The following is a 15,783-nucleotide window of genomic DNA, read 5'->3' on the forward strand; positions in this document are numbered from 1 at the left end:
GCTGATGAATCTATCAATAATAAAAAATCCTCAGTGGGACTTCTGCTGATCCTCATAGGGGGTTAGACGGCCTCATTTACAGTAAAAAGACATCTTATAGTGTGTGTGCTTTCTTCGGTTTAGGGATTAAACTGTATCAATGATGCTCATTAAGGGGTTTGATGGTTTAAGGAAGTCCGCTCTCCGAGCTGTCAGGACTAAACCTTTCTCCTCTCTAAAGGACAGATGAGATCTTTTTTGTGTGGCTTTGAATTGACTCGGGCTTATCTGACTTCCTTAAACCTCTGGATTCTGCACTTCTCTGTGTGTCATGAAACAGACCGGGGGCATTGTTCGCACAAGCACTTGAATACCACTTTCAGATTTTTATTCAGTATTATGCAGCTGTGATTATGTGGGTTTATGAGTTCCCAGCACTCGCCTGTTTATAGAAAAGAGAATCATTGAGTGCTAAGAGCGTATAATGTACATGAGGTTTTAGTGCTCGATCGATGTGTATTAGTGTGTGTGACGGAGCCGTAATGCAGGATTTCAAAAGTCAGGATAAATGTGACAATTGGCATAGGAATAAGAGGGCTCTTAATCCTCAGTGCTATAGATCTGTGTTATTGATGATGCTGGGAAGACGATGTGCAGATGGAGAAATGCTTTGTTTGCACTGAACAAAGAGGGTTCAGCCAATTTAAATGTCCTGTCTTTTCTGCAGGGACAGCAGCTAATGGACCTGGAGCACAAGTTAACCATCGCCAAGGAAGAACTGGAGAAGACGGCGCTGGATAAGGTGAATAAGGGCTCACTTCTTCTTTTTTTTACTTATGAAAAAAGATACGTACAAATTTAAATGATACATCTGTGACTAACCATATGCATGTTCTTTATGTTGGGATTGATGTTTAAAAATGCATCCACATGAGAGCCGGGTCTCATATGGTCCTGAACGTCTTCTCGGCCGTCCAACCTTCATTCAGTTCCAGTTCGATCTCCGCTCAGATGTTTCGTTGTCCCTATGTCCAGCAGAGGCCACATCATGTTTGTGTTTATAGTTACCAGAAAACATGAGTGCTCTTTCCTCAAATTTTCACCATTTTCCAAATGATCCTTTTTCATTGTGTTTGGCTGGTCCGCCTTGAACTGTTGGTCTCACTGCACGACGCTGCCCCTACAATTTCCAGTGGTATTGCGACATTTGGTTCGTAACTGTAAGCCTAAAGTAAACGTGCAGAAATACAGATTCAATTAACGCAGAGTGCATAAAGAATGCTCCATGTGTAACGCATATCAGACATAGAATTCTGCGGCCGAAAAAAGCCTGATTTTGAGGAAGATTATTATTTTAAAAAAATTCTAATAACATCACAGGAATCAGAATATTTTCAAAATGACTTGTTTCAGTGTTCTTCGTAGTCAGACCAAAAAAGGCAAAAGTTACAACTATTCTAACAAAAGATGATTTATATGGATGGAGTAGTTTAAGTTTAGAGTGTACAGAACATCAATAAATGTCAGTTACATTGACAAACCTGCTCTTTAAATACTCGGTACAAAGCAGAAATATCATAACATGTAAAAAGATCATAAATAAATTAAAGTTTAAGCCAAGTTCATTGGTCAAACTGGCTGGAAAGGTGAAGTGATTGGCCATAATTGTGAGGCTGCACAGAATTAGCAGGGATTGGTAGAATTTGCATTAATAGTTACTGATAAACACAAAACATTTTTATTTGTAGTTATATTTAATTTTACCTGATCTGGTCTGTCTTCTCTGAACCATTTTCACTGTAAATGTCAAAGACAGATATATGTGTAGAAATGTTGCCTTCAAAAATCCTTGTTTAGGACAGTGGAGTTTTAAAAGTGGAGTTTTAGTTTCAAGGTAAAATAACTCTGAAGATATCGATTTTCATGCTACTTTTATTTCAATCCTGAAGATGCATTATAGATATATTGAGCTTCAGCACTTTGCGCTCATGCAGCAGCAGCTTTAATTTATGCGGTTATGATGTTATTTTTATATGTTGTTATTGACAGCCTGTCACCGGAGGCGAGTTAGACGAGCTAAAAATGCATGGGGAGAAAAAGTGCTGATTAGGAAAACAGGTGATTCCGGGACTCAGCTCAGGAGATTTGGCATCGGAGGCTGAAGAATAATTAAACTAATCATTTTGTCCCTTATTATTATTGATTCAAAGTAAATGATCTTTTGAGCATTACTTCTGCTTTATTACCCCGGTGAGTTCCGCTCCACGTCTCGCCTAACGATGCTTCCCCGGCTGCTTTAAAGTCGCTCTAAAGCGTGGCCTCCGATGGCTTTAATGCCTAAGTAAATTTCTCATGTGGATGCATAAAAGAAGGGATGGAGGGATTTACACATCTTCTGGTTTTGTGTATGTGCGTGTGTGTGTGTCATCTTGTTTGGGGACAGGAGTCTCAGCTGAAGGCGCTGAAGGACACAGTTCACATCTGCTTCTCAGCCGTCCTGCACAACCAGCCCAGCAGCAGTCACAGATTTCCCACCTCCCCCACCCACTTGTTCAGATACTCATCACTCATCAACAGCTCCAGAGTCACCTTTCAGCAGCCACATGCCAAGGTAATTCAGCATTCCTCTCAGCTCTGTCTTGTTTAATGTTGATCAAAAAGAGCTCCATGGGTTATTGTAAAGTACATCTTCTTTTTAGAGGAAGAATTGTTAAAGTGGTATCCTCAGCCTACCGCAGATCTACTGTTAAAGAGGTCCTGATGTCCTTGAACAAACAACAAAGTTATTATTGTGAGAGATCAACATGTGCCGTGCAAAGACTTCATGAGGACAAGCATTTACCTCGAGCATTCATACAGTGTGAAGTGTTTATATTGTTCACAGTAGAGTCAAAAAGTTGCGTAAATACTTCAAAAACAGTCTGAAATTTTAATTAGTTTCTCTTTCTTGTTTAGAAAATGGTTCAAATTCCACTAAGAAAATATTCCTCTCTGTTCTATCGCTACTAACCTTACACATATTAAGGATAGGAAGCAGATATACTACCAATATTCACTCTGAACTATGAGACCATAAATCAAAGAAGCCACCCCTCACCTCTATTTCCTTTGTCTCATCCCAGTGCCACACTTCTATCAGCCCGTATATTTCTCGTATGTCTCTAACGTTTGTGCCAACTGTGTTGTGAACACATCAGATTTCCACGCAGTCGGAGAGTGAACATTGTGCGTTGTTTTTCAATTTAAGTCGTACAATCAATCAGTGGTCAATAGTCAATCACAGCAGCAAGACAGCAAATCAAGTTGTAGCTAACTGCTTCTGGTTTTAAAAGTGGTTTTGGCAACTTCACGTACATCCATCAGCAGAGCAGAGAGCGCCGGAGCAGCCAGCAGATTGGAGTCGAGCTGCTCCGTCTCAAACCGTTGGGTGTTATGCTGTCCTCTGTTTCTACCACCGTCTTTGACTTTATGCTGGTTCATGGTGATCTTCAGACTTTGGTTTCAAAGATTACTGCCGGCCGTGCTATTGGACGGCTGTGAATCAACAACAAAAGGCTGGGTGTGAAATTCCATTTCTACTGCCTATTGTTGGAACCAGGAGCATGATTAGCCCTTCTTTCATTGACGACATTTTCTTTATCAAAGCAGAAAGAGCACATGTGTATGTAACAAAACAATTAATCACACCGGCTCCGATCCCTGAAAGTGTATCAGTAGGCCATGTCAGAGAGCCAAGTGTGAAAAAAACACCAAGTGCCCCGAAACAGGTAAGGCTAAATGGAGTGCAGAACTCATTATTCTTATTTATTCCACCTGTGGGTTTCCTGCTCTGACATGTCAAAGTGTCTGCAGTAGAAAAAGGCCTGTAGCATTCACTTTGCTTTGCATTATCTGAGCAGTTTGATTGTCAGTGACCTCAGTGTGAACACAGCAGAGCCAGTGTCTTATAGGATGGAAGGAAGATACGTTTGTTTTGCAAAGTGAAAATCCAAAAAAAATTGGATTTGGGATTTGCCTCTGTAATGGTGAGGTATAATATTCACTCTGACTTCCCAGATAAGATGGAGCATGCTGCTGTTTTTCTTTCCCTTCCTCTCCTTTCCGTGTAAACACTTTTCAGATTGAAATTCAATTCACACTGTAACTTTGAGCTTGGTGACACGGTGGAATATAACCCGGTGCCAAAATATTCACCTCACTGCACATCACGGCGCACATAATGCACTGTCTGCTATATGAATGTAAGTGTCAGGCGATTATTACCTCCTTTTTTTCCAGGAGTTATTTGTCAATCTGATGCCCTGAGTATCGCTCTCCGGAGAGAAATAGCCTGGGAAATAATTACTGCCAAATATAATAGTCGGGCAAACACATTTCCAGAGGTTGTTCTTGATAATAACATGTCTAAATCAAAAAGCACTCCAAGTAATTTATGTCAATCTTTATATTCTTATGCTCCTGTAGCTTTGGAGGTAAAGTCCAATAGCTTGGGGGTATTATGTGAGTTTTTGTATATTGGACTTAAAGTTTATTCTCTATGAAATGATTAACACAATGTGACACAGCTTTTGTTTGGAGCCTTTCAAAGTCAAGGTCAATATAGACCCCACTAAGGGCTCAGGATTTAATCCCTTTTAGAAAAATAAAAAAAAGAATAAGCTGACCGCAAAGTGGATTTGTTGTAAAAATAGGATTATGCCTTCAGTGTAGATATTGTTTCTTGTTTTTTCCAGTGGAACACTCTGACATTTTAAAGCTAATGTGTGTCAAGGTTTTTACACAGTCAATATCTTCTTGTGATTCGAAACAAGTATTTCTGTGACTCAACAGAGCAAAAACAAAAAACAAACAGAAAATAGAAAGTGAAAAGCAGCAGAATAAAGACATCACTTTTGTTTCTTGAAAATATACCTCAACGTACCTACAGTTATTTTCCCCTCTAGCAAGCAGTCATGTCAGCCCCAATCAGAGAACTGGTTCGTTCTGATTTCTGAAAAGCAGTCGCTGCAGTCACTTTGTAATCATCAAGTCGGCCACAGCCGCGCACGCTGCCTTATCTGCCGTGATCCTGAGGAGCAATTCTGTCTTTAAGAGGCTTTTCTCTCCTTAAAGTAGTCACAATTTACTCGTCATCTTTCATGGTGCATGAGAGATTTGACATGCAACTTAGAGGATTTCCTTTTTTTTTATACATGTCATTACTTCTCGTCATGTTTCAGTTCCAACATTTTCTCCAGCCTCACCGCAGTTCCTCTTCCGTTGAATCATATGAAGCAGTATTTTTTAATTGTCACTTTCTGTACACCATTAAACTCTTGTCATTTTTTGCAGCAAAAAAAAAAACATTATCTCATTATAACAAGCCAAAGAAAAGTGAGCACATGAGCAAAATGAGCATCTTACAATAGAAACCACAAGTGAACGGAACTCAAGGTAGGCGTGGGTGGATTTTTTTGATTTTTTTTATGCTAATGTAGTTTATACTTCCCACTTCATTAGCATACAAAGTGTAGCACTCCATTTGTGAGCAGTTTCCAGCTCCATTATCTCCTCTAGCTGCCGCACTCTTTGACGGGCCTTCTGATAAATCTGAGCGAGCAACACCCTCACTGTAAAGATTACTGGGGTGCTCCATCTGTCCACTCTGCCTGTGCTTGTGGAGGAGGGTCAGATGTTGTTTAAATCAGAGCCAAGTTTTATCTCAAATGAAGCAGTAGAAATACAACACACAAAAGCACTTACTGTGTGTAGAGGAGCCAAACGGCCAAGAGCTGAGAAGGTGAGGTAACAGTCCACTGTCGGAGAGGCAAATGTCAAGAAGCTGGCTCTGCATGGTGTTCTTCATTATGCCCATTAACAGCATGAAGGCACCAGTACTGTTATTTCACATGCATAAGCATTGCTTCTGTTGGTTAGCTTTAAAAATGAGGTTGCATTTGATTCCTTATTTTAGATCTTATCATACCACATTAGCTGTTTTCTCTATTTGGATTTGTTTGATGTTTTTTTATGCAAACGCTGCTCCAAACCAGTTGCCCCTGGTGGAATGAATCAAGTTGATTTATTTGAATTAAATGGAATTGAATCACCCCTGAAAGGTCTTTTCCACATTTCACTTTGTAGCAATCAATGTTTCGTAAGACTTTTTGGATGCTTTTTAATGTATGATTAACGATCAAGAGCAGACCAAAGCAAACATCTGCTGGATGCACAAGTTAACCTGAAGCTATTGGTTGCATCTGATCTTAGTACGCTTTCAAATTTGTATTTCTGCATAAAACCCCCCAAAAATCTATTTGAATCTGCAACAACATATGGCAAAGTTCAGGGGGGTAAATACTTGAGCAAGGCACTGTATTAGTAAGCAGTGCACCAGATGCTAATAAGTCAGAATCAGGAGCTAATTATTGTTGGTTATCAAAAGGCAATTACTTTCGCACTCAGCAGGGTATTATGGCACTAACCATCAGTGTGGAAAAGACTGTAGGAAGCATATGGAAGAAGCCTTTCTTCACTTACAGTGATATAAAACAAACATTTGGGTTTCCTGAATACACATGGAGAAAAATCCGCTTTGTGATTTGGAAACCTAGAGTAAGTGTGGGGCTGTTTGTTCAAGCACTCACTGACACCACTTTGAGCTTCACGCTCCTACTTTGACTTAACATAATGGGCCTTAAGCTCTGGTAGACGCTCCAGATAAGACTCTCCAAGACCTCGCCTCTCACACACACACTTACACACACATGCACACACACACACACACACACACACACACACACACACACACACACACACACACACACACACACACACACACACACACACACACACACACACACACACACAACGCTCTGCTGTTACTGGTGAAAGATTCATTAGAGTGAGGATGCAGAGATCAGCAAGATTGGAGTGGAAGTTGCTTCATATTTAACAGTCTCGGGGAGAGAGCCAAGGCTTGTGGTCCGATAGCATGCAATTTTCATCAGAGTAATGGGAGATGATGTCTGCGATGCTGGGAGCACTGTGCCGAAGGAGGAAGCAGGCGTTTCATTGCCCTGCTCTCAGCACTCAGCGCTATTTACTTTTATGATTGTTTCCTTGTCTGTATAAATCCACAGGATATTCATCTCTGCCACACAGGGAGGCGGTAATAAGGGGTTGACATTGCGAAAAAAAGTGTCCAGCAAGATATTATCAACCGAAATGTGATGGAAGAACTACATGGTCCATCATGCAACAAATGTGACTTATGTCATATGTCGCCTCATTTTTGGTTTCCAGTAAGGCTCCTTCTGAAATGAGTCTTAAATATTGTGCATCATTTGGGCTGGAAAAAGTAAGAAATCAAGGAATCAAAGTTAATAATCTCATTATGCATCAATAAAACATGTCTGAAAATAAGCCTCAATACTTTATGAAAACCTGGTTTAAAGAAAATGCTCATTGTGCTTTTTAGACCATTTCTCAAGGCTGTGCAGGCGCAGCAGATTCCGGATGTGCAGCCCTAATCTTGATGTTTGAGTCGTCTGTCCTGCCATCTGAAAGTGATTCACTCATCATTTATTCATTTGGTCATTGCGAGTGGTGGGTTACAAAATGCCTAGCGGTTTATTAGCAGTTAGCATACACATGAAATGTTACCTGAGGTGCCCCTGTTTGTCCTCAAAGCAATGCTTAATGCCAAGTATGTGCTACGTAAGCTACTGTTCGGGTTTTACTAGAACTAGACTCCCTCTACATGGTGCTTAATGTCTGCCATTAATGGCTCCAACTTAACTCTTAAGACACACAACCGCTGTCAGCACTTACACTTGAGAACACTAATAACGCTAGGTTTAACTCGCAGCAAATTGTGTATTTCCTGTCTTAACCGATGATTTCAAACTAGATATGAGGAAAATGTTCTGACAGCAGGTATGGCTGGTATAAATGGGCTAATCCTCACATTCTTAAATAATAAATACGAGAAAATGATTCTTCAAACATCTTACAGCAGATTGTTTTAAAGTGTGGAGGAACCTAGAGTAGTAATCAAACTCAAAGTTACAAGAAAAACACTTAATATCTCTAAATGGCCTTTTTTTCTTTTTATTTTACAGTCCAAGCACGGTAGCATCCTCTTCCATTCTGAGCGAATAGGTCATGGCATGCCCTCTTGATTTGTTGATTGTGAGTGTTAAATTCATTCAGCCAAAATGCCACCCACTTTTGACCAGGGACATGTTACAGACAAGTGGCAGCCTCCAGTGTTTAAGAACAACGCCAAAGTAGAAGTGCAAAAAAAAAAAAAAACAACGCACATATGAGATCATGTTTATGAATATTTTACATGTTACTCCCATGCTTTCCTCTTTAAATGAAGCCTTCAGTTAAACAGAACCTTCTGTGATGTAGGTGTCTTCAGTTTAAGCGCTTAAACGTGCTTTATGGAGACCAAACAGCTTGTGAAGTGCTTTCCTTGTTCCATCCTTTCTCTACAATATGCTGCAAATCCAAAAGGATGCGGTCAAAGTTAAGAAATAATGCATGCAATCTTCACCCACAAGTGGTCATTTCCAAATGTCAAGCCAATTCCACTGAAGCTGCCTAAAAACATGTTGTTTCAGCTGACAGGCTAGGAATGGAGGTTGACAGTGACAGGGTAAAATTGCCCGTGTTCATCTTGCAACCATCTTGTTTTGTGCTCTCAGGAGGCCACTTTTGACCCAGTTAAGGAAGGCACCATGTAGTATTCCTGTGCAAAAAACTGGCCATAACAGACAGAGTTATTTTAAGAGAGATATCTGCTGTAAAAGCAACATTTTCAATTTGATGTCTATTTGACATACAGGGGATTATTTTTAGATTAAAAAAAACATTTTACTTTGAGTTCTACTGATCTACTAGGCCTATTAAATAAAAGACAGTGTCTGGAAACAGTGCCTCCAATTAATACTGTAGGTTTTGGGTGAAATAGAAATAGAAATGTTGATATGTGATGTGAAGTTTATAAAAAACTAATGAAATGATTGTGACTTAAAGAGCCCATATTATGCCCTTTTTGGGGTTCGTATATTTAATCTATGTACCTACTTTTGTACGTTCACAATAGCTAAAGTCTGAAAAAAAGTGTCTGTTTTCATGTACTGCTCCTCCTTGCTCCCTCTCCGCTCTGAGTCCGTCAGCTACGCTCTGTTGAGCCCACACTGTTAGACCCCACGTGGGCCAAGTCTGCTCTGATTGGTCTGCCGATCCGCTCTGGCGTTATTGGTCAGTTGCTCAGCACGCGTCTCGGAAATTTCAACATGCGCTGCAGGGCTTGCCACAACGAGCCAATGGGCTTAGATCAGTGATCTCACACTGACAATGACGTCGGACTGACACATTTTTGTCGAGGGGGGCTAGAACCGAGCGTTACATGCAGCTAATGCTACAGCTAACAGGAGGACATAGGAGAAGCCGCGTTTCCGTGGACTTTGAATTTTTGCACATAGATGTGCCTAAACATGCACAGGACACTAAACACACTAAAGAGCATATAAAACCAGAAAAAGCATAATATGGGACCTTTAAGAACACATCAAATAACCGACTGGCCTCTGTGGTGAAGAGGCCTTTAGCTTAAAGATCACGATACCATCAGCTCATATGGAGAGTATATAGGGAGAGTTGCTGACTTTTTCTGACGGTCTCTTGCTGGAGTTGTGAGAAGTTTTGAAGTCAGTGTGGGTGAAAGAGTTGAATTGCCCTAAACATAATAGAAATAACCTTTATGGATGAGGGTGGAGATGTCACTTGCTGTACTCAAGGTCAGATATTGAAATAAACTTGTTTCCAGAATATATTGTAAGACAAGCTGTAGGCAAACATGTCCACTAACTTTTTTTTTTGCATGAGAGACTTAACTGTGAAACATTTGTACATTTGCAAAATAATTTCGGTAAACCAAATATCTACTCCTACACAGTCACGCGCCACTGACAAAGCATCGAGAGAGATTTGGGGCGCAGTGTCTTGCCCAAGGACACTTCGAGATGTGACGGCAGGATTTTGTGTTTAAACCGCCAACCTTCTCGTTAAGAGAAGAAAAACTCTACCTTTGGGCCACAGCTGCACCGAAAAAGTATCTTGACAGCCACATCTACTGTTTATGTGTGAATGTGTAGGTGTGACCTGAGGTGTAAAAGAACTTTGAGTATTCAGAAGACTGAATAGACAAGCTCAAGTCCAGCTACCATTGTGTCTCTACAAATAGCATCCCTAAGTGGGTGGAGCCGTCTGGCTAATAGTTAAAGAAGTAGGAATTCATGTGAGAAAAAACATGTATGAAACGTTTGAGCCTCTGAATGACATAAACAAGCTGAAGGAAGCGCTGTCCCATCTGTGTGAACACAGAGCTGAGCACAACAAACCTGTGAGTCTGACATCTCTCTTTAAGAAAGTCATGACTCAGCAATTTTATATATCTGCTAGAAAATAATGTGAATAATTTTGCATATTTTAATCAAACCTCAACCCTATTCTTCATCAAGATTTGTGAAGAAGTATATCAAATATGATCACAATCAAGAATAAGAATCACAATCACAAATGCTGTGAAATAATTCACAAAACGGATCATTAAATGGGTTATAAAGACTGAGATAACATGAGTGATAATTTGGGCGTCCTCCTCTCTATCCGACTGACCTGGAAATTGTTTCCCCTCCACCATGATTAAGGATTTTTCAATTACTTTAATGCAGCAGGAGGAGATGAGGATGGAGGAGAGAGGAAGCATCTTTTAACCAAATACTGGACCGGCTTGGTGTGGTGCAGCATTTGCTGAAATGCCACACCGTAGTAACACTCATCAGTATTCAAATGACGCTGTCTAATATGTGATGAGGAAAGATTGATAGTGAAGCCTGCCATGTAATCCTCCTGAAATCTATGTTTTTGATTTACTATTTCTCTGACTCTAAAACCGAGGTTTTTTTTTACACCACTGATTTGGACAGCAACCTCACAGGAGTCATGTTTTATCATTTGGACAACATTTCAGGTGGTACTGATATAGATTGCTCCATAATCTCCAGAGAGAACTTTTCATCTCTGACTGTCTGTCTTGTTTTCCTCCCACCACCTTGACATTGCTTTAGCTTTTTTTTCTTCTTTTTTTTTCACTCCACTGCAGCATCATTGTCCATCACATTCAGCTCTCAGAGCAGTACATCCCAAATCTGTCTCCCAGAATTCTGCTTGCTTTGTCTTTTTCTGACCTGTGTATGTTTAAAGAGACATCAGTTAGACGTTGGTGTAAAGTTAAACACCTGAGACCGCAAAGTCTGTGCACACAATCTGTATTTTTACACTTTGTTTCAAGACAAAGTCACACCCACAAAGCATTTCACAAAGGTGAAGGGATGTCGTTGCTTTTACAGTACCAGTCTAACCAAATAACTATTAAGTCCATGTTATCTAACTGTTCCATTTGTTACAATGTTCAAAAAACCATGCTTCATATCATTTGACTTATTTAGAAGCATGTTGTGTAAACTTCATGTGAATGATGCTAATTTAGAGCTATTAGCCAGTCTCTCTTTGGATGACATTGTTGGTGCATCTGTCCTGTTGGATGGTCCATCATGGACCAAGAATAATTTCTGATGGTTTGCTAAAAAGTATCTATATACATTTATGACCCCTGCAGGATGAATCACAACTACATTATATCCATATTTTAAAAAAATGATCATCATTTTAAAGCTATTACAATACTAATGTGATTTGCAGTCCGTTGGAATGACCATTGTTTGGCATCATTTTCTATCATCTCAAATTAAAAACTATTAAAGTCATAATGAACGTCTGAATAAGAACATTTTTAGGTACATGGCTTCTCTGCAGCGCCACGCTGAACATTATTTAAATTCTGTTTTGTCTCATTTTTCACTTCTCATCAAAAAGTTGATGCTTCTGCGATGTGGATATTGCACTCGGCCATATTGTATTTCAATAATATTGAATTATCTGCAGCACTGGGATGAATCTACAACTTAATAGTTTACGTCTGACTTTTCTGTCAGCGGTAATATGACGAGTAAATTCTCCTTTGTGTCATATTTTGGATTTTAATCAAATATGTCCAAAACGTTTTCCTTCACATCAGCATCAGCTGCACTTTGTATTTGGAGCTGTAAGCAAATTGTTTTGTGTTAAAAGCCTTAACCAAGAGGGATCATGGTAAATATTTGACCTGCTAACCATCAGCATGTAAGCAGTCTTAGATCCTATCGACCATCGTCGTCTATTATCCTCTGACAGACAAGACATACCTCTGGGAACAGATGGAGTTTTCTCAGTTATTCCAATAAAGCCAGTGGTTAGCATTTTACAACTTCCAGCTTAGACTTTTTGTTCCATGCAGTGTTCACACTGTGGATGTAAATAGCGATATATTTTGGTTCTTTACGTCCCCTGGAGTATCCCCCGTTCATCTGACTCTCTCACTTACTCATGAGCTTCACTCTTGCTTACTTCAGCGGTATAAAAATAATTCACTTGTGATTTACAGGAAATAATGGGTCCTAAGTTTACTGCTATAAAATCATGATGCATATTTATAAAAAAACAGTAAATGCAAGATTGAACAGGTCTGTCCTCGACATGAGAAGAAAACAACTTTTAAAATGTGTGTTTGTTTAATGGAGGTCAGATCGATCATTTCTGATGTTTTTCAAGTCGTCAGCCTATCTCAACACTGATTGGCTTTTTTGACGCAGCGTCAAAAACATTTGTAGCTCAAGTTGAAATGTTTTATCTCAGATAGCAGATATCCGTTATCTGATAAAGATGAATAAATCATTGTCAGCTTACCGCCGATGGAAGCTATCATGTCAGTAGCGCAGAAGGTGTTCTGCCTGCTTTTGATTTCCATATGGTCCATTGTTTTTCCTGCTCATACCAAAGCCTGCTGAGCCGTGATTGGTCAATACAGCTCGGACTACAAATGTACTACAAACAGAAACAGGATCAATTCCCATGCTGTCAATGTAGACCCCCAGATTGTGAATTTGTATTTAAAATCTGTAAATAGAGATTAGCATTAAAGTGATGTCATTCAGTAAAACCCAGGGACTTTTACATAAAAATAAGAATATTAATCCAGCTAGTTTTAGACAATCTTTTTATTTAATTTGAGCAAATTTTGTAAATTTGGTTTAACAGTGTTTGGTTTGGCCTATTACTGTGGTTGTTCAATTTGAGAAACTATCTGAGCAAAAATGTAAATTTTTATACATTTAGGATATTTGTACGGCATATGTAATGGTTGACTGTGTTGAGTTGACCTTAAAGGTCCCATATTATGCTGTGTCCTGTGCATGTTTAGGCACATCTATGTGCAAAAATTCAAAGTCCGCGGAAACGCGGCTTCTCCTACGTCCTCCTGTTAGCTGTAGCATTAGCTGCATGTAACACTTGGTTCTAGCCCCCCTCGACAAAAATGTGTCAGTGCGGCGTCATTGTCAGTGTGAGATCACTGATCTAAGTCCATTGGCTTGTTGTGGCAAGCCCAGCAGCTCATGTTGAAATTTCCGAGAAGCGTGCTGAGCAACTGACCAATAACGAGGGAGCGGATCGGCAGACCAATCAGAGCAGACTTGGCCCACGTGGGGTCTAACAGTGGGGGCTCAGCAGAGCGTAGCTGACAGACTCAGAGCGTAGAGGGAGCAAGGAGGAGCAGTACATGAAAACAGACACTTTTTTCGGACTTTAGCTATTGTGAACGTACAAAAGTTGGTACATAGATTAAATATACGAACCCAAAAAAGGGCATAATATGGGCTCTTTAAAGTAAAAGAAACGTAAATCTAATCCATGAAAGGTAGCAGCAAGGGCACAAAACAGTTATTCCAGCCATTATTTATTTAGCACAATAAATAAGCAGAAATAGTTTAAATGTAGTAGAGAAGTATAAATGGAACAGCTATGAACATTTGAGCCAGAGCTGTTTACTTTTGGAGAACCCCAGAGCCTCTGCTGCATCAACAAGCCATTTGCACAATTAATTTTAACCCCCAGTTGAAATGTTTTCTCTCTTTTTTTTCCGACAGGATATCTCTAAAGTGCAGAGAATTGTCACAGCCACTAAATCACCCGTGAACATCGGAGTAATGAGGAGAGAGAGTGGCGGAGTCAAAGAGTGCCAGATGGAAAAGGTGAGCCTTTAGAGTAATTAAACTGAAATGGCCCGTGTGACCCGAGGGCCCGTCTCCATGACGTTCATCTGTTCGCTGAATTCATGCTCGAGTCCCTCATCAGAAATCAGACGAGCTACTCTGACTCCACAAGTGTCTTCATTTGGGTCATTAATTGGGAAACTTAATGCAGGAACTGCAACAAGTTTCAACTGGATGAAACATCTGTTGGTTAACAGTTTTTATTACGGTTGTGTGTCTCACTACTGAAAGATAAATCAATGAATACATGAGGTCGTGTCAGTAATCAAACAAAATCATGAAAGAGTTTTTGCTTCTGTGTTAGTTAGAGACATTAGAGTTCAGTCCTGTTTGGGTTTACTGATGCTCAGACAGCAGAGGTTATTTGAAGAAAAAACTATGGTAACTGTTACCCCCAATTCACACATACGCCGTGCGCGCCGCGGTTCATCAGCGCCGCGCACTACGTTGTACTTGGCTGCCACTCTAGTCAATCATTGTGTTCACACGGGGCGCGTGCCACCAACGGCACTACGCTCTGCTCCGTTTCAAATACGCGGCGAGTCTATTTTCACCAGAGTACGCTGCAGGCACGCGTCAAGCTGGAGAGAATATGACAGCCCGGACAGGAAGTCAAACAAGGAAACGCACAGACCATCTGGTCAATTTCAAAATAAAACACAATATACAGACTCGCGATCGTATGTTTCATCACTTTATCAACATTACGTCAAAACAAGAACCGAATGAACAACAATTCATCATCAGAAAGACAACGCAACATGTTGTTTGCATGTTTTTCTCTTTATTCCCGCGGGATCTTGTAGTTCTCCTGTGATGTTTTCATGGGTGCGCTCCGCTGCGCTGACGTCCCAGAAACGGATCCAGTGTGAATGGGCGCGAGCCGTCCGACGGAGCAAAACCGTGGCGCTGACGGACCGCGGCGCGCACGGAGTATGTGCGAATTGGGGGGTTAGGGATGTAACTTTCAGTATTTGTAAGTAAAACATGAGGTAGTCGGTGCAACTATTTTGGTGAGTGCCGTTCAAAACGTTCAGTTCAGTTTTCTCTCAAACTGCAAACGTTTGCTTCTGTTTCCCTTTTTTATATCAAAGTAAATCAAATATCTTTAAGTTCTGACAGTTAAACAGGCCGAAAAACACAGATAAGCCCATATTTAAGTATATGGACTAAATAAAAATCAAACGTAACAAAAAACCTTGCTAACAGTTCCAACTTTTATCAGTCAGAGGAGAACAGCTAAATTAATTTTGATATTCTGGATTGGAAGCGATGGATTGATAACCGCAGTCAGACATCATCATTGTCTCACCAGCGTCAGCTGAGACCCCCTAAACCGGGAGGCTCTTCAGAGACCGGTTGTACAATCTCATTCTTTAACTCAAAACTTAAATTCATGAAAGCTATGAGGTTCAAGAAAATCAATCACAAAATCAGTTTTTTATAGCTGACCTGATCAGCTGATAAATCACCAACACGTGCAATGCGTCATATCTTTTTTTTTTTTTACTCTACTACAACCGTTCTTAAAGTTTAGAGTCTAAGTTTGCTGCTTTTTCATCATTTTATCATTGACTACTTTTGGGCTTTGAACTCTTGA

General features: G+C 40.1%; 1 protein-coding gene across 1 annotated transcript in view; it reads left to right on the forward strand.

Annotated features, from left to right (window-relative positions):
* luzp2 (leucine zipper protein 2) overlaps positions 1 to 15,783 on the forward strand; it is a 180,516-nt gene that overhangs the window by 154,053 nt on the left and 10,680 nt on the right. Inside the window, exons 8-10 of the mRNA XM_061064183.1 lie at positions 707 to 781; positions 2,423 to 2,590; positions 14,058 to 14,162. Of these exons, the coding sequence (XP_060920166.1) occupies positions 707 to 781; positions 2,423 to 2,590; positions 14,058 to 14,162 (348 nt within the window). The remainder of the gene's footprint in view (positions 1 to 706; positions 782 to 2,422; positions 2,591 to 14,057; positions 14,163 to 15,783) is intronic.

This window comes from Labrus mixtus, chromosome 1, assembly GCF_963584025.1.
Source record: "Labrus mixtus chromosome 1, fLabMix1.1, whole genome shotgun sequence".
NCBI lineage: Eukaryota > Metazoa > Chordata > Actinopteri > Labriformes > Labridae > Labrus > Labrus mixtus.